Source organism: Nyctereutes procyonoides, unplaced genomic scaffold (genome assembly GCF_905146905.1).
Source record: "Nyctereutes procyonoides isolate TBG_1078 unplaced genomic scaffold, NYPRO_anot_genome, whole genome shotgun sequence".
In the NCBI taxonomy this organism is placed as follows: domain Eukaryota; kingdom Metazoa; phylum Chordata; class Mammalia; order Carnivora; family Canidae; genus Nyctereutes; species Nyctereutes procyonoides.
In genome coordinates this window covers 6,647,215-6,669,667 of record NW_026575128.1, presented here as the reverse complement: position 1 = coordinate 6,669,667, position 22,453 = coordinate 6,647,215, and the positions used below count along the sequence as shown (strand labels likewise).

Here is a 22,453-nt window from a genome sequence, read left to right as displayed (position 1 = left end):
ACCGAGGTTACTGCTTGGCATACTTGGTACCAGACTCACCACCTACCGCAAATAACTATAAAACTGGACAAAATAATATACGAGACAACTGTTTTTCAGGCAGGAGACAACAAACAGGCAGTACGAGGCTGCAATCCCCCAGAGAGGGGAACCTTGAAGTGAGCCCTACAATCACCCAGTTCTCTGCAAGGGACAACTTCCCAACCACAGCACCTGGAGCCCAAACAGGACGCCAGGGTCTCCCTGAGTCCAGCAGGTCGAGATCTGCATTTGGCTACAACTGGAGTAGGGATGAGCTGTGAGAAGAGGGAGCCCCAGAAGTCCTTTGGGAGGGTCCCTGGCCAGGCTGAGGGCTGGGATGTAGAGGCACAGGGCAAGACCTGAGGTTTATTAGGTAGCAGACACTACATGGCTGAGCGGGAAACAGCATCACTAGAGGTGGAGCAGGGCTGGGGGGCAGGAACCAGAGCACTCTGGGATCTGACTCGGCCAGGGTGAAGAAATCACATGAACACCACAGACCCGCGGACACCAGCAAGGCCTCATCTTAGGACCAAGGACCACACTTTAGAGCAAGAGCTACTCTGAACCTCTCTTTGCACAGCCCCAAACCACACAGGACAGCATGGTGTGATACAGGAGTGTATAGACACTATGACAACACTGAAGAGTAAGTTCAAACCAGGGGCCTCAGGGACCGTATCAGAGGGGAGCTTAGGGGGGCCCCCGGGTGGCTCAGTGGTTGGGCATCTGCCTTTGGCTCTGGTCGTGATCTGGGTCCTGGGATCGAGTCCCGCATCGGGCTCCCTGCATGGAGCCTACTTCTCCCTCTGCCCGTGTCTCTGCCTCTCTCTGTGTCTCTCATGAATAAATAAATAAAATCTTAAAAAAAATAGCTTGTTTATCTGCATCATAATCCCTCAGCGAGCACAGTAAGGGCATATGCAGAGGAACAGAGACTCCACATGGAAGCATGAGACCGGATTCTACAAACTGTGACTCGCATGTGGAGGAGAGGAGTGTGGAATGACTCAGGGATTTCTACCTCGGAATGCAAGTGGAGGTGGTCTTTTCCGCACTCTAGGGAGTACAGGAGGAAGAGGGGGGAAGGACCACGGGTTCGGTCCTGATGCATTAAGTGAGAGGTAGCTGTGGGACATCCGGTTGGAGATGCGGGACACACAGGTGGCTGTGTGCTCTGGAAAGGAGTACATGACCAGCTATGGATTTGGGAGTAGGGAGCACACGGGTTACAGTTATGGAGAAAAAATGCAGTTACCCAGGGGGAGCACGCAAGGGTGAGGCAAGAAAGGGCAGAAACAGAACCCTGAAGAACAAAACACTGAAGGATCAAGCTGACGAGGGAGGGAAGAATAATTAGAAAGCACTGGAAGGGGGACAAAGAAGAGCTCCACATCCCTGTCTCTTCACTGACCATGGCACAGGTTTCATAGGTCCGTCTCCCTCAGGAAACTGGGCGTTCTTCCAGGGTGGGCAGTGTCGTACTGTGCTGTTCCGATCTTTTTTTTTTTAAAGACTTTATTTATTTATTCATGAGAGACACACAAGGAGAGACAGAGACACAGGCAGAGGGAGAAGCAGGAGCCCGTGTTGGGACTTGATCCCAGGACCCCGGGGTCACGCCCTGAGCCAAAGGCAGACGCTCCACTGCTGAGCCACCCAGGTACCCCTGTTCTGATCTTTACTATCCTCCTTCCTAGCCCAGGACCAGTAAGTCCTCAAAAACTCCTTCTGAACTCAGTACTTTTTCTCTGAACTTCCTTGTTAACTAATTGTGTGATCTACTTCCCAGGCGCAAGGGAATGTCAGTAAAAGTTTTCAGAGTCAATTGTTAGCTTTAGACCTACAGGAGCTTCTGTGACTCTCCATGGTTTAGGTCTCCAGTGCTGGCTCAGGCCTGCTCACCTCCCACACACATGCAGCATAACTCTTCAGATATACATATTCTTTTTTTAGCTATGTTAACATTTTTGTGAATACTTTTTTAAGATATTATTTATTTATTGAGAGACCCAGAGAGAAAGAGGCAGAGACACAGGCAGAGGGAGGAGGCTCCACGCAGGGAGCCCAATGTGGGACTCGATCCCGGGTCTCCAGGATCACACCCTGGGCCAAAGGCAGGTGCTAAACTGCTGAGCCACCTGGACTGCCCTTTTGTGAATATTTTAATCAAATCTTGTCTCTCAAAGGCATTGGTCTCCTTAAGGCACTGAGTGTGTGTGTTTTAAGCTTTAACTCTCAACTGATTGTTAATTTTAAAGTTTAATTCTCAAAGGACAATTCCCTTGTTTCTAATGTATTGATTTATTCAGTCAACAAATATTTTTATGGTGCACCTGCTATATGCCAAGCACTCAGTACTTGCTGAGAATACCTAGTGTAAGTAAAACAGGCAAAACTTCTCCCCTTGAGAAGCTGATCTCTATTGCAGGAACTTTCAAACTCTCGGGGTCACCTCACTTTTGTCTGCAGATACTGATAATCTCCAAGTCCGAAATGCTATTTTTAAGCCATTTAACAAAACATTAAACAGAAAAATAGTGATTCAACAGCCCATAAGGAAAACACAGAGCATCTTTTGTCAGATACACTATAATCACCGCTTTCCAGCAGTGGGCTTCAATGCTGAACTCCAAAGTTGAAATCAAAAAGAAACCCACTATACATAAATCAGTGGGTGTCTAGGGGTCTGTGAGAGATGGGAGGAAACTGCCAACTGGTAAACAGGAATGAGGAGAAAAGGATAGCTGCCTTATTTTGGTTTTTCAGGAATAATCCATCTAATCTTTAAGCTAATGACAACAGCAAACAATTAAGAATGTGTTTTATCAGAGAAAAAGTAAGAGCGCCGATAAAAACTGAACAAACTCATAAGTAGGTAAATACCGACTCAGGCTGCCAACAACAGATTTTTCCTGCTATTATTTGGTTGTTGCTTTTTCAGGTGGCTTTTTTCCTCCCTTATAAAAAAAAAGTTATACATGTACATTGAAAAAAAGATCTGGAAAACACAAAAACTGTACAGAGACTACTCAAAAAACTGAGTAAACATTTAATTACGTATCTTGTTTCAGACTTTCTTTTTTTTAATATTTTATTTATTTATTCATGAGAGACACAGAGAGAGAGAGAGACAGAGGGAGAAGCAGGCTCCACTCAAGGAGCCCGACGCGGGACTCGATCCCGGGTCTCCAAATTCACATCCTGGACTGAAGGCGGCGCTAAACCACCAAGCCACGGGGGCTGCCCTGTTTCAGACTTTCTATCATAAAAGGATTTTTCTCTTTCGACAAAATTAGCATCATCGTGAATACGCAGTTGTATATCTTGCTTTTATCACTGGACATTAGGAGTATTTCCCATGTGCTTATTTTTCTAAACTGAATTTTGACGTTGGATAATATTCCACATGTGGACATGTCATAATCTCACCTTGCTCCTATTGTTGGGCAGGTTGTAGCAATGTTTTGGAATGTGGAATAAATGAATGTTGATGAATGTTCTCATTTACAACCATCTAAATATATCCTTGAGATAAATTCCTAAAGGGGGAATTACCAGGTCAAAAGATACTAACCTCTTAAAAAAAAAAAAAAAAAAAGATACTAACCTCTAAAGGATCTTGATATTTATGCCAAAAGTTCTCTGTTCAAACTTCCCAGCACAGTATGAGGGCAACCATACCACCCCTAGGCAGCACTAAGTATATATTTATTTTGATCTTCGTCAATATGATAAGCTAAAAAAAGATACATCATTTTAATCTGTGGTTATCTGGGGGCACCTGGCTGGCTCAGTCAGTGGAGCATGCAACTCTTGATCTTGGGGTTTGAGCCCCACACTGGACACAGAGGTTCCTCAATTAAAAAAAATTGAATCTGCAGTTCTTTGGTGAGTAATGACAATGTACGTTTTTAAATGCTTATAAATCATCTTAATTTCTTATTTATGGTACTCTCTGTATAGATCTTATTTTCTTTCTGTGTATGTCATTTATTCATTTTTTTCTATTAAGATAAATGTTTTTTAAGAAGTTGATGTGGAGAAGTTCTGATAAATTGAAATATGTAACATATCTGTCATGCACTACCTTCATGTTCTCTGAGTCTGAACACATGGTAAATGCTCCAAAGTTCCCTAAAAAAAAGAGACTGGTACAATCTAATCCCCACCCGAATCACTCCTAACAATACCACTTTTGCACCTCTATACCCAATCTGCTCACTGTTGTTTTGAAGCACCCAGCTGAGGTGATACTCAAGACTAGCCCCGTAAGCCCACAGTACTCTGCTTAACCAAGTGCTAGACTCCAAATACAGAAACACTCAGAAACCCTTCTCCCTCCTCCATACGCAGAATTCCTCAAATAACAAGCTGCTCATTGTGATTCGGCGTACAAAACCATCTTACTATATGTTGGCAAATCAAACTTCAATAAAAACAAACAAAAAAAACGTCTTTGATCCTCCAAAAGATTACCTGTGGCAGAAGGCAGAGTATCAGAAGAAAAAGAGCAGAGGCTCTTGAGTGAACAGACCTGGGTTTAGACTCCTGACCCTGTCGTGTTCTTGCTGTGTGATCCTCGTCATGTCGACCTTGCCTTTCCGGGCCTCAATTTCTTTATGTATAAAATGAAACTAAAACTATCTGTTTTAGGATTATCATGGGGATTAAGCAAGATAAGATATGTAATGTTTGTAACCAAGGGCCTGGTATTTGGTAGGCACTCTTTAAAAAAATGCAGTTTTCCTACTCTGATGCTGCTAAATCAGTTACTTATTTAACTCAAATGATCTTACATAAAATGTTGGCCGGAAATAGTTAGCTGTCCCAGCAAAGCATCATCTGGGTACAAAAACATTTAGGTCAGCTTTCTGTCAACTCCAATTTCCACTGCTATAATTATGCAATCATCAGCCACTATGGCAAGACAACGAAAACCCCAAAGCTGACACAACTGCAATTGCTAAATACAGTAATTACTTGAGTCTCTAGATCATGACCATTGATCCCTTTAGGAAAGCAGCAGAAATCTTTGGAATTATAGGAGGAAAAAGCTGATGAGTTGTCACAAGCAGTGGACTCTACGACACAAGGCTTTTGTCACTGCCCAAACTGGCAGCACACTGAGAAGTCTTTCTGAAACTGCAGTTCTCTCACATTCCATATTCCAAAAAGAACAATGTCAACCAAAGAACTGCAAGAAAAAAAAATTACGGGAACAAATAAGATTCTTGGAAATTCAACCTTCTTCACACTCTTCCTGGCAAGAGGTTCTAGCCTGGTGAAGTAATAACCTCTAGGAGAAAAGCATACTTTATGAAATCTATCAGCATAACCCCTTTCTATAGAAAAAGCAAGGAACACATCCTTCCTATAAGTGAAGCTTCCTTTAGGAAAGGAAAGGGGGAAAAAAAAGGGAAAGGAAAAGAAGTATCATTTACTAAGCATCCATGTTCACAGTGCTGTATTACATGCTTTAATTACAGTGTTTCTCATATGGAGCTACAAGGTAAGTCTTAGCCTTCTTTACAGACAATAGGTAACTTGCTCAAGGTTTCATAGTTGTTGTGTAGAAAAATCTAGGGCCAGGACCCAGGTCTTTCCAACTTTCAAATGTCTTTCTTTTCATTACATCTTCACCGAATCTTAACATGATCATGCCGATTCCCCTTTATTTTAATTGTGTTTCCAAAACAAATAAACACAACAAACTAAGATTCCACCAAAAGGATGACCCTTTCTGGCAAGTAGTAGGTTACTTTTCTGCCTCCTACTAGTCTTTACTATGAACTGAAAGACTCAGAGTGTCCTTTATGTCTTAAATCTATAAAGAAAACGGTACCTGTTGACAACCATAGAGCGCTGAAGCAGAAGCAAGTATAAAATAGGTACAGGCTTCTCAACCATTTCACGGATATCTGCCAACAAAATCCCAATAAAATCCAGGAAGCAGGGCTTGGCTTGACTCCCAGCCTCTTCTCCATGGCCTTCCAGAAAGGCGGAACCAGTTCACTACAAAGACAGAAAGAGAAGAAATGATATGCCAAGTAATTAACAATTGATTCCTCGAAATGCAGAGAGCTGGAGAATGTGACAGATTAGGGGGAAGAGAAATTTCAAGTTTGTCTCTCACTGCTCATACCTGCCCGTAAATTTTAAACCTGAGCCTTGATGAAGCCTATAATTATCAGGATAAAAACAGAGTAAGGGATATGAAATAAATCCATCGTGAAACTGAAACATTTTACGTCCTATTATTTTCTAAGCTAACAACAGTAAGACACCTGTGTGGATGCATGGAAGGAGCACCAGCCCGAAGATAAGGTCTGAGTTTCAGCCCCGAGGCTGCTACTAACAGCTTTGTGACTTTGACCAAACACACCTTTTTTACCTGTGAAGAGTGTGGACTATCAGAGGTATGGGTGACCCAGGAGTTTTATCTAGCTGTGCTTGAAAAATATTTTCATGACTGTCTTTAGGGAACACACGCACTCTCCAGTTTACTGCCGCCCCACTGCTATGATCTTTAAAAATCTATCCTAGTTACACTTCGGTCACTTACCTGATCCCTAGAATCATTTGCAACTCCTGACTTGAATTCATAGGTACACTCAACAAATATTTGCGCGGCCCTTATCACATGCTCGACATTGTGCTGGCTACTCCGGAATCTAGGAGGTGGATAATTAGGTCCCTTCCAGGGAAAAAATGATTGTCATCTGTTTCGTCTCTCTCTCTTTTTTTAACGTATTTATTCATGAGACACGGGGGGGGGGGGGCAGAGACAGGCAGAGGGAGAAGCAGGCTACACGGAGGGAGCCTTGACATGGGACTCGATCCCAGGACTTCAGGATCACGCCCTGGGCCAAAGGCGGCGCTAAACTGCTGAGCCACCCGGGCTGCCCTGTTTCGTCTGTCTTATACAACTTCCCTACGTGGTACAAATTATTATATAAATCTTGGCAATATCATGAGAGTTGGTTGAGTTCTGAAGAAGCAATTCAAATTCTTCTGTCCTGCGTACCTGTCACCCACATGTGGCAAATGACCCCAACCCCCAACCAAAGCCAATATACGGGGAGACTGGCATCACATGGGCCGGATATCAATATTGACTAATACCAGGAAATAGACACGTGCACACACACATAGTTGCAAAACTGAGGTACAGCCCACCCAAGAAAAGGCTTTGACCGAGCCTCAAGCGTTGAAGGACTTCTTTGTCATTCATTTCCATCCATTCTGATTTCTAGTACTTTTGAGGTTGTATGTTAGGGAGCAGGAAGCTGAAAGATGTGTGGGCCAGGGACATGCTCAAGGGATTATGAAATGGAGCCTAAGTTAGAAAGTATATCCAGCAACTTCTCTAGCCTCCCAAGATGGAACAGTGAGTGTGCGTGTGTGTGTGTGTGTGTGGTGTGTGTGTACGGATCTTACCCAACACATTTCTGCCTACCACAAAAGGATTTTAAACTCAAAGTGACTCAACACCTGTCATCAATAGCCTGACAGGTGGGCGACAGAAGCATAAAAGAAATGAATAGGTTTTTGAAGATGGGAGTTAATAAACACCACTGAATTAGCAAGCTGATTAGAAGTGCAAGGTCTTACGAGCCGAGCTGTGCTTCAGAGAGAGGCGGAGAGAGCTCTTTTCATGTGAATTCCCAACCAGCCGCGCCTCTTAAATAAATCTACAATTGCCTACATGCACAAATCACTGCTAGGGTCGTCAAAGCCTTGCTGACCGGAGGCTGGAACAACAGAGTGGACAAGATCCAAATGGTTTGTTATAGAATCAAAGGATAGAAACACGGGGGGGGGGGGGGGAATACACCCCCCCCACCCCCACAATACTTGACAATCGAAAAATCTAGAAAAGCTTGCAATGGTTCTGGCATTTAGGGCGTTACAAGCACACCCGAAATAAAAGCACTCTCTGGTTGCAACAGCTGTTCCGGCGGAGCAGGGGGGTAATGTTTACTTAATGCTTCAGGTTGATGGAGGGGAGGGGGGGAATGTATCATAGTTCAGTCTGTCAGCTACATACGTGGAACTCCACTTATGTACACAGCGATAAGATATGTTTGAGCAACGACAAAGTCTGAAACAGCCTATTCAGCTGGTATGAGTAATCGAGCATAAAGCTCTTTTTAAAAAAACACACACACACACACACAAAGTCTCAAGATAGTTGGGAAAGTTACAGAGCAGACTGCCATGAATAACTTTGCTTATATTTGCAGACACTGTTTTCCAAATAGCTGGGAAAGTGAACAGACTGTTCTGGGAGGTCGTCTTTCCGATTTGCTCCTAGCTCCCCGGCCTGTTCATCACGGAGGCGAAGCGCAAGGACACTCAGCTCATGCTGCTCACTGGCTGCACTGGGGAGGTGGGCTGGGGCGCCAGCAGCAGGAGGCGACGGGACCAAGCGCCTGCCCGAGGTCGCCCGAGGTCTCCCCCGAGGTCGCCCGAGGTCTCCGGCCCCGCACGCCCCCTTCGTGCTCGCGTCCGCGGGGCCTCCTCACCCGAGGCCCGCAGCCCGCAGGTGCAGCACCGCAGCCCGGGGCGTGCGCGGCCCCGCCCCCCTGATTCCGCAACAACTTTGTATCCTGTAGGGAATACGGAACGCGGGGGCCTGCAGCTCGGGGCGCGGCTGCAGAGGTCGGGGTGGGCAGCATCCTCCGAGCCCGGGCCCTGTCTAGGGATGATGATGCTGCACGAACAGGCCCCGGGCCCTCCGGCCGGGACCCGAGCTCCGCACCTGCAAGGAGCCAGGAGCGGCGGGCTGCCCCGCGCCGGGCCGGGGGCCCCACCTCCGGGCCCCCAGAGCGCCCGGCCAGCGCATCCTCCGGAGCAGCCCGTCCCGCCCGCCCCCGCCCCCCGCCCCCCGCGCTCGGGGGTCCCCGGCCCGGCCGCCAGCCGCCCCCGGCCACCTACCGGGGCTCAGGGCCGCACAGCGCGGCCCCGGCTCTCGGCGGCCTCCGCCTCCTCCCGGTCCATGGGGTCGGGGCCCCAGCCTGCGCTCCCCTCACCCCGAGGAGGAGGAGGAGGTGGAGGAGGAGAAGGAGGAGGAAGAAGGCAGCGCGCGCTCCCCACCCGGACAGCTCCCGGTCGCTCTGCCTCCCAGGACGCCGACCGCGGCCGGAAGCACCGCCTCCTCCTCCTCCCGCCTCCCCGGGCTCGACCCGGAAACACACTCTCCACGCGCCCCGCCCCCACCCCCCGCCCGGAAGTCAGCGCCAGCCGCGCGCTCGCGGGGGAGGAGGGGCTGCGCTGGGGAACACAACTACGCACGAGCGAAGGAACCTGGACCCCCAGGCTGTCGCTTCCCGCTCTCCACGGGCAGTCCGCGCAGCGCTGCCCGCCCCGCGCCGACCCCGCACCGGCCCCGCGCCCCAGGCTCGGGCAATACCCACAAGCAAGATGGCGGCGGCGGCGGCACGCCCGACGGCTCAGCGCCGAGGCCTGCGATTGGCCGGCGCCGCAAGTGAGGCGGCCGCGGATTGGTCGGGAGCGCCGCGGGGGTGGGGGTGGAGCCGCAGCCGCCTGGAGCCGGGAGTGGGCAAAGCGGCGTGAGCAGCGGCCCCAGGCTCCCGGAGCAGCGCGCTCGGAGGCGGTTTGGGCGCTCGGGGCCGCAGCCTGGTGAGCTCAGCCCCCCTCAGGCCCTCCCCTGCACCCCGGCCGGGGCCTCGCCGACCGGTGCCGACCGATGCCGCCGCAGCCCGGGGACCCTATCGCCACTCCATCGCGCCATATCGCGACATCATCGTGCCCTGTCGAGACTCCATCTTGTCACGGCCCTTTTCAACATCTACCTTTCTTTCTCTCTTTCTTTCTTTCTCTCTCTATATATTATTATTTTTTAATTTTTTTTAAATCCGCCCTGTCATCTCTGGGGGCTGTCCATGTCGTGATTTTGCCGTGATCTCTGCGTGACATCACCGCGCCATCGTGAAGTGTGATCTCATCGCCGCCCTGTCGTGACCTCATCAATGTCGTGTTGTGACCTGGCTGCGGCGGGACAGGTGGTGACCGCCAGGGACCCTCCCCTTCTCATCTCCCCATCTCAGCCGCCGCGCTCCGATTATCCGGCTTGTGGATGCTCCGTCGTCCTGGGAAGCACCCGGGACCCCCGCTTGCTTCTCCAGCCCCAGCCGGCTTCCACGGGCTGGGGGCGGGGCGGGGAGGGCGAGGAGAGGGAGCGCTAAGGGTTAATTCTGCTGCTGCTCCTGCTCCTGCTCCTGCTGCTGCTGCTCCTGGTGCTGCTGCTGCTGGTGCTGCTGCTGCTGTTGTTGCTGCTGCTGCTGTTGTTGCTGCTGCTGCTGCAGCTTCTGCCCGAGGGAGGGAAAGGAGAGGAGGCAAGGAGCCTGCGGGGGCGACTCGGAGCCCTGGCTGGAGGGGTGGGGTCCCCAGGCGGGCCTGCGAGCCGTCCCTGGTCGGCCCCCTGCACCCTCACTCCTGCAGAAGCCTGCCTCCTGCCTGTTTTAGGGAAGGGAGAGGAAGGGAAACCTAGGATGCCCTTTTTCCCTCGTGTCAGCCTGAGTCCGGATAATCGAACTTCACCCGTGTGTGTCTCCATTCCTTCCTCTGTGTGTCCTCACCACTCCCTCCGGGAGTGCCTGGGTGGAGGGAGATGAAAGCCGGCCTCTGGTGCCCAGGGGCAGCAGAGCAGGGAGGCCAGCAGCTCCCTCCCACTGCTGTGCAGCTGAGCAGCGGGATGTATGGTCCTTCCTTCCCGCTTTCTGGAGGTGACCTTGGACCAGGGTCCCTTCTTCGTCCCTAAGGACTTGAGGGTCCAGTGCCTTTAAGGGGCTGCCACAAGGGAGGTCAGTCTTGAGGAACCCATCCCTCCTGATCCCTCCCTCTGTGCTAATCCCTCCCTCCATCCTCCACTCCCACCCCCACCCCTCCTCTGCAGAGGGATGCTCAGTCCCTCTTGTGTTCACAGTTGGGCAAGGCGGGCATCATGGCCTCGGATTGCGAGCCAGCTCTGAACCAGGCAGAGAGCCGAAACCCCACCCTGGAGCGCTACCTGGGAGCCCTCCGTGAGGCCAAGAATGACAGCGAGCAGTTTGCAGCCCTGCTGCTAGTAAGGAACTGACTGAAGATTGGGATGTGGGAAGGGCTGGGTGGTTGGGCCCCCTAGGAATGGGGTCAGAAAGTCCCCAAGGATACATAGCTGGTGCTGGCATTCCTGGAAGCACCCAAGAAGGCCCCAGATGCCTACATTTGGCATCTTCTTTGCTCCCCCTGAGTATGGGGGCAAAGGGGAGAATGGGAGTGAATAAGGCTTGGGGCTCTAGGAGCCTCAGAGGAGGCTGCCTGTGTCTGCTCTCTGGGGCGTCCCGGAGCAGATGGGAGCTGACTCATAGGGTGACAGCAGCAGGTAGTAACTAGTGCAGAGTACTTGAGGGCTGGGGATGATTGCTCTGGGGGTGGAGAGAGTAGCAGAACTAGAAGTAGCTGGGAAGGGGTCCCAGGGGATGGCCGGGATGGCGGTAGCTAGGCTGGGGGTGAGGGAGCTGTGTGGGGCTCAGCCCTGTTGCAGGAGCCGGGCTGGGGCCAGCAGAACAGGAGCTGCAGTGCTGGGAAGGGGGGGTTGGTGTGTGGGGGGTGAAGGGAGGAGGGAGTACAGTCGCTGCTTGTTTGCCATGGCAACAGGGAGAAGGCTCCAGAGTCAAGGGCTCACACTGCAGCAGAGGAGGTGTTGAGGTGAAATGTAAGGGGAAATGTTTTGACAGGCAGAGTGGCGAGACACAGGAGCCATTTCCCCTGAGAAGGTGGCAGGAATGGATCGGAGGCTGCTTTGGGGGGAGCAGCTAAGGGAGAGACCCTAAATCCCCGGGGGATTTTAAACTGAGCTGTAAGCCCAAGTCGGGTTGTCGGCATCCAGATTAGACATCGGCAAGAACTTCGCAAATGACCAGGTGATGGAATGGCAGGAGCTGGGGATTGGACCTCCCCTCTGTGGAAATAATCACAGCTGAGGGATCCCGGAGGTCACAACTGTCCCGTCTCCCACGGGAGGAAGGAGCAGGATGAAATGACCTCTGGGGGGCCTTCTGACCCCAGAGCGAGTCCCCTTCGGTAACCTCATCTTGCTGATGGTCAGCTCCCCGGGGGGCAGGGGCCAGTCTTCCTTTCGTCCTGCTGATAGCACATCCTCCCCCCCCCCCAGGTGACCAAGGCAGTCAAAGCAGGGGATATCGATGCCAAAACTCGGCGGCGGATCTTTGATGCCGTAGGCTTCACCTTCCCCAATCGTCTCCTGACCACCAAGGAGGCCCCCGATGGCTGCCCTGACCACGTTCTCCGAGCCCTGGGTGTGGCCCTCCTGGCCTGCTTCTGCAGTGACCCTGAACTGGCCGGCCACCCCCAGGTCCTGAACAAGATCCCCATCCTCAGCACCTTCCTCACTGCCCGGGGGGACCCGGATGACGCTGCTCGCCGTTCCATGATCGACGATACCTACCAGTGCCTGACAGCTGTGGCAGGCACCCCCCGGGGGCCCCGGCACCTCATTGCTGGCGGCACCGTGTCCGCCCTGTGTCAAGCATACCTGGGGCATGGCTACGGCTTCGACCAGGCCCTGGCGCTCCTCGTGGGGCTGCTGGCTGCCGCCGAGACCCAGTGCTGGAAGGAGGCGGAGCCTGACCTCCTGGCCGTGTTGCGGGGCCTCAGTGAAGATTTCCAGAAAGCCGAGGACGCCAGCAAGTTTGAGCTGTGCCAGCTGCTGCCCCTCTTTCTGCCCCCAACAACCGTGCCCTCCGAATGCCTCCGGGATCTGCAGGCCGGGCTGGCACGCATCCTAGGCAGCAAGCTGAGCTCCTGGCAGCGCAATCCCGCGCTGAAGCTGGCAGCCCGCCTGGCGCACGCCTGCGGCTCCGACTGGATCCCAGCGGGCAGCTCCGGGAGCAAGTTCCTGGCCCTGCTGGTGAATCTGGCGTGTGTGGAGGTACGGCTGGCCCTGGAGGAGACAGGCACCGAAGTGAAAGAGGATGTGGTGACCGCCTGCTATGCCCTCATGGAGCTGGGGATCCAGGAGTGCACCCGCTGCGAGCAGTCGCTGCTCAAGGAACCCCAGAAGGTGCAGCTCGTGAGCATCATGAAGGAGGCCATCGGGGCTGTCATCCACCACCTGCAGCAGGTGAGGGCATAGTGGCCACACAGGGAGCCTGGGGGTGGGGGCCAGGGGTGGGGTGGGTGGAGGGCCAGGCAGAGGGATGCGGTGTGACAGGGACAGGCCCAGATGCCCACTTGGCCGATCCTGCAGGGCTCCCGGGAGTAGTGTGGCCGAGCCTCCTTCTCCCTCCCTCCCCGAGCCTCCACACAAGCACCATACCACACACCATATGTGCACTCACATCACAGTACACACACACGCACACACACAACACTGTGGCTCCCACTCACAGCCCTCCCCCCGGTACACACGCACACGAGATGGAAGCAGCCTGCTTGGCTCCGCCTCCCACCCCGAGTGCGGCACCTGCACACGCAGCACACGCACCCCAGCGCCAGAGCAGGGCCAGGCCTGCGGCTTCCTGGCCTCCGGGGAGGTCCCGCTAACTCCTCCAGGTCAGGGCCGCCAGGGGACCCATGAGGGACCTTCCAGCCTTGAGCTACTTCGGGGGGGACGGGGATGCAAGTGGAGTCGTAGCAAATGTGGGGACATATCGTCTGAAGCCCCCTTAGCTCAGCGGCGTGCCCCGAGGGCCTGCTCCGTGCCAGGCGCCTGTCGGGTGCGTGCTCACCGTGTGCCAGGTGCTGGGTGCGCAGGGCCGGCCTTTGAAGGGCTCAGGGGCCGGAATTCCTCTCTAGGTGTGGTGTTCCTAGGCTGGCTGGCATGCTGTCCCGGCCGGGGAGGGGGTCTGGTCCTGCTCCATCTCACGGGGGTCCCATGGCAACAGGTGGGGCCAGAGAAGCAGAAGGAGCCCTTTGTGTTTGCTTCGGTGCGGATCCTGGGGGCCTGGCTGGCCGAGGAGACCTCATCCCTGCGCAAGGAGGTCTGCCAGCTGCTGCCCTTCCTTGTGCGCTATGCCAAGACCCTCTACGAGGAGGCCGAGGAGGCGAATGACCTCTCCCAGCAGGTGGCCACCCTGGCCATCTCCCCCACCGCCCCAGGGCCCACCTGGCCAGGGGATGCTCTCCGGTGAGTTGGTAGTTAGAGTCTGTCTAGCCGGACTGTCCTAAAGAAAAGTGCAACAGGGGGACACCGCCTCACCCCCAGACTGTCCGTGCCAGGCTTCCCGACTGGGGCACGAGATTTCCTCTAGGATTATTTCTGGTTTCTTGGGGGGGGCTTGTTCGCGCAGGACTCCTGGTCAGCCGAGTCTCCCCTACCCACCTCCAAGTTGTCCATAGAGAGAGAACTCGTGCTTCCCGAGTGTTTACTACACACCAGGCATCCTGCTCTACCGTTGACAAAAAAAAAAAAATCCCATTTGGTCCACACAGCAGATCTATGGCTTAAGGCTCATCCGCGCCTTCAGGATGAGCAAACCGAGACTCAGGGTTAAAATAAGTGGGCCACGCGCACGCCACGTGGCGGATCCCAGGTTCAAGCCCAGGCCCATGAAGCACCACCGCACGTGCTGTCTCTGTGGGGCCCACGAGGCCGGGTCCTTCACCCCCGCTGTCATTTCTCGCAGGTGGGATGCCCCTCAAGAAAGGGAATCCTCGTGCCTTTGTCTCCACACACCTTACGCATGTGTTCCTTCCACACCCCCAGGCTCCTCCTGCCCGGCTGGTGCCACCTGACTGTCGAAGATGGGCCCCGGGAGATCCTGATCAAGGAGGGAGCCCCCTCACTTCTCTGCAAGTATTTCTTGCAGCAGTGGGAACTCACATCCCCGGGCCACGATACCTCAGTGCTGCCCGACAGCGTGGAGATCGGCCTGCAGACCTGCTGCCACATCTTCCTCAACCTTGTGGTCACCGCACCAGGGCTGATCAAGTGAGGCCGGGGAGGAGGTTGGGGGAAGCAAGGGGGGCTGCTCAGACTGTCTCACATCTGCATCTCGACGCTGCTTCCCTGCGCCCGTGCGTTCCCGTTAGTGTTAGAATGGACGGCTCTCAGAGCAGAGGCGCCTCGCACGAGGACTGGGCCTGGCCGGAGCCCCGTAGCTCCCGCCGTAACCCAGGCTCCGCTCCCAGATGGCACCAGGGCCCACCGCTAGCTCCTAACCCTGCTGCCTCGTCTCTTTGCCAAACCCTGCCTGGCGAAACTGGGAGCCCAGGACCCCAGGTTCCCCCAGGTCTCGGTGTAAGGAACAACCCTCAAACAGTCCCCCTTCCCTCCCTGTCTCCCCAGGCGAGATGCCTGCTTCACGTCTCTCATGAACACCTTGATGACGTCGCTGCCCGCACTAGTGCAGCAGAGTGGCAGGCTCCTGCTGGCTGCCAACGTGGCCACCCTGGGCCTGCTCATGGCCCGGCTCCTCAGCACCTCTCCAGGTAAGGCCTGGGGCCCCGGCCCTAAGGAGTAGGGGCCAAAGACCTGGCTGCACCTGTGGGCCTCCAGGCAGAAGTCCCTGTTTTCAGGGGATGTTTTTACAGAATTTTCCAAAGGAGAGGAAATCTGTGTCTCCGTCCCCCACCCTACCCCACCCTTCTTCCCCAAACGATGACATTCTCTTCCTTCTTGAAGACTTTTAAGGCAAGGTCTGGTGGGTGTAAGTATAGGCCTGCTCAGAGGCACAGGCATAGGCACCTGGAATCCCAGCAGCCCAAGGTGGAGCCGCCCCCACCCAGGCCTTGAGTCAGAAACCTTATTCCTCCCATTGAGGTTTTTCTCTGCTCAGCACCTCACCTCCCTGGTGACAGGCTTCAGCACTTTGCTGCTCCTCTGCACACACCTTCTCCACAAGCCTGCCTCACTCCGACTGTGTGTGGGGGGAGGGCCAGCCCCTGCCAGCCCCTGCCAGCCCTCCCTGTCTCCCACTTCGGCCGTGGGTGTCTGCTTGGGTCCCTCTGTCCCCGCCTGTTCCCTGTGCCCCATCTGTCAGGTTGGAGGAGCTGAGCAGATGCCTGGGAACAGGGCGTAACGAGACTGTCCCCTCAGCTCCCTCTCTGTTCCCCGCGCAGAGATCCCAGCAGAGTCTCCCGGCAGCGGGAAGGGAGCGAGGCCGTGGGCCAGGGTCAGCCCCGTGCTCCAGCCTGTGGCCCCTCTGCCCCTGAGTGGAGCCCCAGGGCTGCTCCCCCACAGATGCCACCAGTTGGCCTGACCCCCTTCCACACAGGGTCTGCGGGAGTGAGGTGGGCCCCTGCATGGGGGTGAGGGAAGCCCCATCACCACTCCCTGGACCCCCTCTGGCACCCTCTTCTGGCCTAAGAGTCAAATCAGTGCCCAGCCTGTGGCTCCCCAGCCCGTGGCTCTCTAGCCCGTGGCTCTCCAGGTCCGTGGCTCCCCAGGCCCATGGCTCTCCAGGTCCGTGGCTCCCCAGGCCCGTGGCTCCCCAGGCCCGTGGCTCCCCAGGTCCATGGCTCCCCAGCCTGCTCTCCAGCCCATGGATCCCCAGCCCTGTGGCTCCTCCAGGCCCATGGCTTCCCAGGCCTGTGGCTCCCCAGACCCATAGCTCTCCAGCCCGTGGGTCCCCAGGCCCGTGGGTCTCCAGCCCATGGCTCTCCAGCCCTTGGCTCTCCTGTCACAATCCTGTCACTACCCCAGCAGTGGGAAGGGCACCCAGAGGGGGAGTGTCCCAAGATTATTATATTTAATGCTCACAATGGATCACTAAGGTTAGCACTGTTGGCTCCGTTATAACAAGTAAGGAAACGGGAGCCAGGAAAGTGCGTTCCCCAGGGTCACTCAGTGAAGCGAGGTAGGGCTTGCACCCAGGCCAAGGGCCAGAGAGGAGAGTCATGGAGAGGGCAGAGGGGGTGGAGGAGAGGGCCTGGGAGAGGGAGGAGAGGGCCTGGGGAACCGCCCGCCCGCCTCATGGCCCCTTGCCCCCTTGCCTTCCAGCTCTTCAGGGCACGCCGGCCTCCCGAGGTTTCTTCGCGGCTGCCATCCTCTTCCTGTCACAGTCCCACGTGGCGCGGGCCACCCCCGGCTCGGAGCAGGCCGTGCTGGCACTGTCCCCCGACTACGAGGGCGTGTGGGCCGACCTGCAGGAGCTGTGGTTCCTGGGCATGCAGGCCTTCACAGGCTGCGTGCCGCTGCTGCCCTGGCTGGCGCCTGCCGCCCTACGCTCCCGCTGGCCCCAGGAGCTGCTCCAGCTGCTTGGCAGCGTCAGCCCCAACTCCGTCAAGCCCGAGATGGTCGCCGCCTATCAGGGCGTGCTGGTGGAGCTGGCCCGGGCCAACCGGCTGTGCCGAGAGGCCATGAGGCTACAGGCGGGTGAGGAGACGGCCAGCCACTATCGCATGGCCGCCCTGGAGCAGTGCCTGTCGGAGCCCTGAGCGGGTGTCCGCTGGGGACGGACCCGGGGGTGGGCGGCGAGGGAAGGTGGGAGGAGGCATCTGCCCTGAAGCCCCCAGACTGGACCCCCTCCCCAAGCTCCCCCCAACACCCCAGCTTTCTGGCTTTCTTTCCCGAGGGCGAGGGCGTGGGGCCCAGCCCTCAAGTGTAAGGAACTGCGTCCGCCCCCCGGGCCCCCACAGGGGCAGGGACTGGCTTGGAAATCCATGCAGCCGCCCCTGCCAGGCCGGGGCAGGTTGGAGCAGCCCCCCGGGAGGGGGCCCTGGGTGTCATGGTCCCCACAGCAGGCCCCCCGCAGGAGGGAGGCCCCAGGGTGGGACGGGGCTGGCAGGAGCTGGCTGCCTCGGCCCATGTGCCCTGCCGGCCAGGGTGTGGGCTCCCCCAGGCTGTGGTGTCCCCTCTGGCCTCCCAGGTCCACGTCCTTCAAATTGGCCCCTTGGGTGGAGAGCAGGCTCAGACCACTGACATGGCAGTTCTTCCCATCAAATTTGCTGACCCAGGGTCTGGGCTGCCCCATCCTCCCAGGGAATTCTGGGGCAGGCAGGCCTGGTGTGGGGGTGGGGACACCTCCTTCCACCTGAGCCTCCTTGAGGGGACCCAGGATTCCTTAGGGCCTGGTGTCTAAGCTTCTGTGTCGTGTTGCAGCAGAGTGACGATGGGGGCTGGGGAGTTATTTATTTTGCCTGTCCTTATCCCTGCTTGGACACCTGAGCTTCTGATCCTTGTCCCCCTCGTGCCATCTGGCTTGGCTGGAGCCAGGAACAGGAGGGACCCATCCCCAGAATCCGCATGTTTCCCTAGTGATTGCACCCCATCACCATCATGGTGCCTGGCTTCAGTTCCCACCCCTGCTTAGGCTTCCTCTCTGCAGAGAGACGCGACTGGCGGCTCCAGCAGGGACCACCTTCCTTAGGAACCCGGGGGACCCTTCCCCTCTGACCCCTTGCTTCCATTCCCCTTCCCTCCCCCAGTGCGTTCTGTGATCGCCACGTTCAAAGCTGTGCACATGCGGACACAATAAATGTTCATTGGTGACAAGGTGGCCCGCGTGTGGTCTGTCCTGCACCTTCTCTCTTCCTTCCCGCCTCCCGCAGCTCACAACCACCGTTTGCTGGACGCACACCCGGCCAAGCACCCTTCACAGGGGTCCTGGCCTTTAACCCGCCCAAGAATCCTGCGACACAGGCATTATCCCAATTTTGCAGGTGAAGACACTTCGGCACGGGGAGGCGGTTGGCTCGAGGTGATGATGTGCTAGTGAGTGCCGGAGCCAAGAGCCAACAGGCCGCTGAGCGCCCAGCCCGTAGCCTGGACCTCCCAGGGCAGGGTGGCAAACGTGCTGAGGCGGCCAGGCCCGGCGGGGCTTCGGGGCTTTTGTACAAGTGCTGACGGCGGAGGGCTGCCCAGTACTACTGCCACGTCCTCCAATTTTTAAACAAAGACAAGTCAGAAACTCTCAATTTTATGCAAAATCTGATTTTTGAATGTTGATCCATTTTTTTTAATGAAATCATCACTGCCCCCAACATCTCCAGGCCAAATGTGGCTTTTAGGCAACCAGCGGTTCACCTCTGTTGTTTTTCATGGTTTTTTTTTTTTTTTTTTTTTTTTTTGTAGATTTTATTTGACAGAGCACAGGCAGGGAGAGCAGCAGAGGGGGAAGGGGAAGCAGGCTCCCCACTGAGCAGGGAGCCAGGATGGGGGGCTTGCAGTGGGGCTCCATCCCAGGGCCCTGGCATCGTGGCCCAAGCTGAAGGCAGACACTTAGCCAACTGTTCAGATTTGTTCTATGCCAAGGGGGAAGGGGAAGGGTCCTGAGAGCTCCAGCAGGAGACTGGAGCCAAGCACCTGCTGCTTCCCCGGGCCTGAGCCGAAGCGGTCAGACTGGAGCCAGACCAGCCCCAGCCCCCACCTGGCGGACCTCCCTACCTAGGCCCTCCAGCCAACAAGCGCTCACTGAGCATTTCCCATGGGTGCCCTGGAGGAAATATGAAAGACGGGCCTTGCCATCAAGCAGCTTAAAATCTAGGGAGGGGACAGTCGAGGCACCAGCCCCTCCAGGTGTAATCAGCTGCTTCTATGGGAGTCTGAGCAAAGTATGGCCGGAGCATAGGAGCTCCTCTGCTCTTACGCTCAATAGTCTGAGAAAGCTCAGGAAGTTTTTGCCCTGAGACCTGGGGCTGAGGAGAGGCTTGCCAGGCAGACGAGCAGAGGAACCGCGGTGTAAAGGCACGCGGGCTTGGGAACTGCAAGTAGCTCGTTGCCACGTAGCACATGAAGAGGAGGCTGGGCCAGTGGCCACGGACCGGACCTTGCAAGCCCTGGCGTGCCGTGCTCACAAGCAGACCTGTGGGACCACGCTGAGATTTGTTTTCGCCAGACCGAACGTGATCCAGTTTGCATTTTTGAAAGATGACTGGCTGCGAGGGGGAACTGAGGCAGGGAGCTCAGAGAGGAAGTACTGAGTCTGAACTAAGCCCGTGGCAGGGAAAGTGGAGAAGATGCAGGAAGGAGTCAGTTATCAGGGCCTGGTGACTGGGAGTGAGGAGGGATCCAGAGCCCTCCTGGATACCCGATCTGGGCCACTAAGTGGATAATGGGGCCATTCACCGTCACCGGAACGCTGGGAAACAGGTTAATGCAAAATACAAGCTCATTTCGGGAAATGGCGAGTTCGTGCTGCTTGTGGGGTACCCAGGGGTCGCCTGCTTTCTGCAGCCCGGAGCTCGGGGAGTTGGGAGTTGCGGGTGCGGTGTCTGGAAAGTCCTGGGCCCCGGTCGGCCAGGGTGCGGCCACCTTACCAGGCCCGCTTGCTCCTGGGGCTTCTGCGGCCAGGGCCACAGGCGACCTGAGCTGCCGTCGTGACACCGCCAGGTGGCGCCTCAGCATCTCCTGTGCCACCTGGTCCCGCGGCCTGGCCCGGTTGTCACCAGGGCAAGCAGGCCATGGTCTTAACAACCAATCCAGACACGAACTCACTTTTTGAAGAGGGGGGTCGCGATGAGCCGGGGAGACGGTGCCCTGCTACCTGCGCACAAGCGCCGCTGTGTCCTGCGTCCCTGTTTGTGTGTGTCCCCCGCCAGGGCCTGCTGGCATGCAGGCTCCCCGACAGCCGGCTGCGCCCCCCCAGCTCCGGCATCCATCGTGCATCGGAGGGGCCTTCCCCACGCTGGCCGCGCACCCAGGCCGCCGGCCCCCCCCCCCGTCACCCCCACTCCCCCCCCCACCGTCATCCTCTTGTGAAGCAGCTCATGAGCCGGAAAGGACGATCAGAGCGGCGTGGGGGCCTACACTGTGTGTGCCCCGAAGACGCCGCGGGGAGCCTCCCGAGCCTTCCGGGCTGGAAGGTGACAAGCTCCAGGCCCCCGACCGCTTCGTGCAGCTGCAGGTGGGAAGGGTGACGCCAAGTGCGAGAGCCGTCAGGGAGCCGTCACCACGTCCCTAGTCGGCAAACCCCAGCGAGCTGCTGCGTCCCCTTCAGAGTCTACGACACGCAGATTCCAGGCCCCAGGCTCAGAGGCCCCGCTTCAGGAGGCCGGGTGATGTCCGGGAGGTGGCACCTTGGCAGGACAGGGGCGGCAGGGGATGCCGGCCCTGGAAACACACTTTGGGGACTACCGGGGGCTGGGGGGGCTTCAGGCGGCCGCCCCCGCGGGTGTGCACACCTCGCGAGGACGGACCAGACCACGGGTGACAGCCCGCCCACAGCCACCAGGGCCTTGAGGACGAATGACTCGCCCTCGTCAAGCGTAGATGGGAAGGAAGGGCCGAGGCTGCACCCCTGACAGTGAGTAGTGACGTGGCTGAGGAGTGGTCGCGGGGCGGGGGGACAAGGAAGCCACAGGGGTGTCTCAGGCCGCAAGGAAGAAGCCGGAGGAAGCCTTTGGAAGCCCCTGGACGGACAGCCTGTCCACTCCTTACGGCCTTCCTGCAGCCTGCCAGACACAGCCGGGGGCCCCAGGGCTGGGCATGGGCATCGCCAGCCTTGGGCCTCCCCCAAAGGGTGCCACGCACCCACCCTCACCCTCCCGTCCTGCAGCCTCGCCTCTGACGTTCCGCCGCTGAATCCGAGGGGCGGGGAGGGGGGTCTCATCACAGACTCACCCCCGCACACACAGACCCACGTGACATACACCAGACCTAGGGTCCGCCCTGTCCAAATGGCTCATCCACCCCCCCTAGCTGGTGGCTCCAGCCTCAGGAAACTTCTCAGTGATGCTGCTGCTTCTAGCCTCTTCCTGCCCCACGGCCCCCCAGGCTGGGATAACCCAGGCCTGAGCTCCGCACCTGCCAAATGTCTCTGGGATCCCCCCTCACGTCTCCTCCACTTACCTCCTGGGGCTAACCCCCTCTTCTGTCATCCACCGCCGCATCGTCACCTCTCCTTTGGCATCATCCGCTTCCCTGGGAAAGGGGCCTCGGAAATGTACAGGCCTCTGTGACCCCCCTACTTTGCTGTCCCACTGCTTGGAGTTGCAGGAACTGGGGTCAGACAGGAAGAGGGACGCGGGGCAGCACAGGCCGAGGGGGTCAGAACTCCGTTCCCGGTGCCCGAGTGGCAGGCAGTCCCGGGTAGGAGTTCCCAGCACCAACCCTCAGCCGGCCGCCCGACCTTGGGCAAACGGGTTCAGTCCTCTGTGCCTCGTCCTCCCCTCCAGAGACACGGCTGAAATGACCCAGTCCCACCAGGTACTTAGCACAGAGCACGGCACACCCTGTACTAAGTGCTTCTGCGAGGATTTCTTCTAGGCCTTGGTCTCAGCATCTTCTTCCTTTAAACAAAATTTTTTCCTTCTGCTTTTTTTCTTTTTAAGATTTTATTTATTTATTTATTCGTGAGAGACACGGGTGGGGGGGCGGAGGGGGCAGAGACACAGGCAGAGGGAGAAGCAGGCTCCATGCAGGGAGCCCGATGTGGGACTCGATCCTGGGTCTCCAGGATCATGCCCTGGACTGAAGGCGGCGCTAAACCACTGAGCCACCAGGGCTGCCCCTGCTTTTTATTTT

The 22,453-nt window shown here is 56.4% G+C and overlaps 2 protein-coding genes across 4 annotated transcripts in view; one reads left to right on the top strand and one right to left on the bottom strand.

Annotated features, from left to right (window-relative positions):
- Positions 1-9,172, bottom strand: part of KIAA0319L (KIAA0319 like) — a 95,933-nt gene extending 86,761 nt beyond the window's left edge. Inside the window, exons 1-2 of the mRNA XM_055341761.1 lie at positions 8,962-9,172; positions 5,867-6,036 (exon numbers count right to left, since the gene is read on the bottom strand). Coding sequence (XP_055197736.1) covers positions 5,867-6,008 — 142 coding nt within the window. The 5' untranslated portion in view covers positions 6,009-6,036; positions 8,962-9,172. The remainder of the gene's footprint in view (positions 1-5,866; positions 6,037-8,961) is intronic.
- Positions 9,173-9,524: 352 nt separating this feature from the next.
- On the top strand, positions 9,525-18,484 carry NCDN (neurochondrin). 3 transcript variants are annotated; one of them, XM_055341763.1, is made up of 8 exons: positions 9,525-9,666; positions 9,982-10,049; positions 10,973-11,113; positions 12,203-13,171; positions 13,935-14,176; positions 14,756-14,980; positions 15,338-15,480; positions 16,991-18,484. In XM_055341763.1, the coding sequence occupies exons 2-8, from the start codon at positions 10,017-10,019 to the stop codon at positions 17,425-17,427; spliced, it is 2,190 nt and encodes a 729-aa protein (XP_055197738.1). In that variant the 5' UTR covers positions 9,525-9,666; positions 9,982-10,016; the 3' UTR covers positions 17,428-18,484. The 3 variants fall into 3 exon arrangements, with proteins under 3 accessions (XP_055197738.1, XP_055197739.1, XP_055197737.1); XM_055341764.1 differs by lacking the exon at positions 9,982-10,049; XM_055341762.1 differs by having other exon boundaries at positions 9,526-10,049.
- Positions 18,485-22,453: the final 3,969 nt, after the last annotated feature.

Excerpts from the sequence above, each read along its gene's own strand:
- NCDN (XM_055341763.1), top strand. The coding sequence starts at position 10,017 with ATGTCGTGTTGTGACCTGGCTGCGGCGGGACAG. Across the intron at positions 13,172-13,934 it reads TCATCCACCACCTGCAGCAG|GTGGGGCCAGAGAAGCAGAA; the intron begins GTGAGGGCATAG and ends CCATGGCAACAG. Across the intron at positions 15,481-16,990 it reads GCTCCTCAGCACCTCTCCAG|CTCTTCAGGGCACGCCGGCC; the intron begins GTAAGGCCTGGG and ends CTTGCCTTCCAG.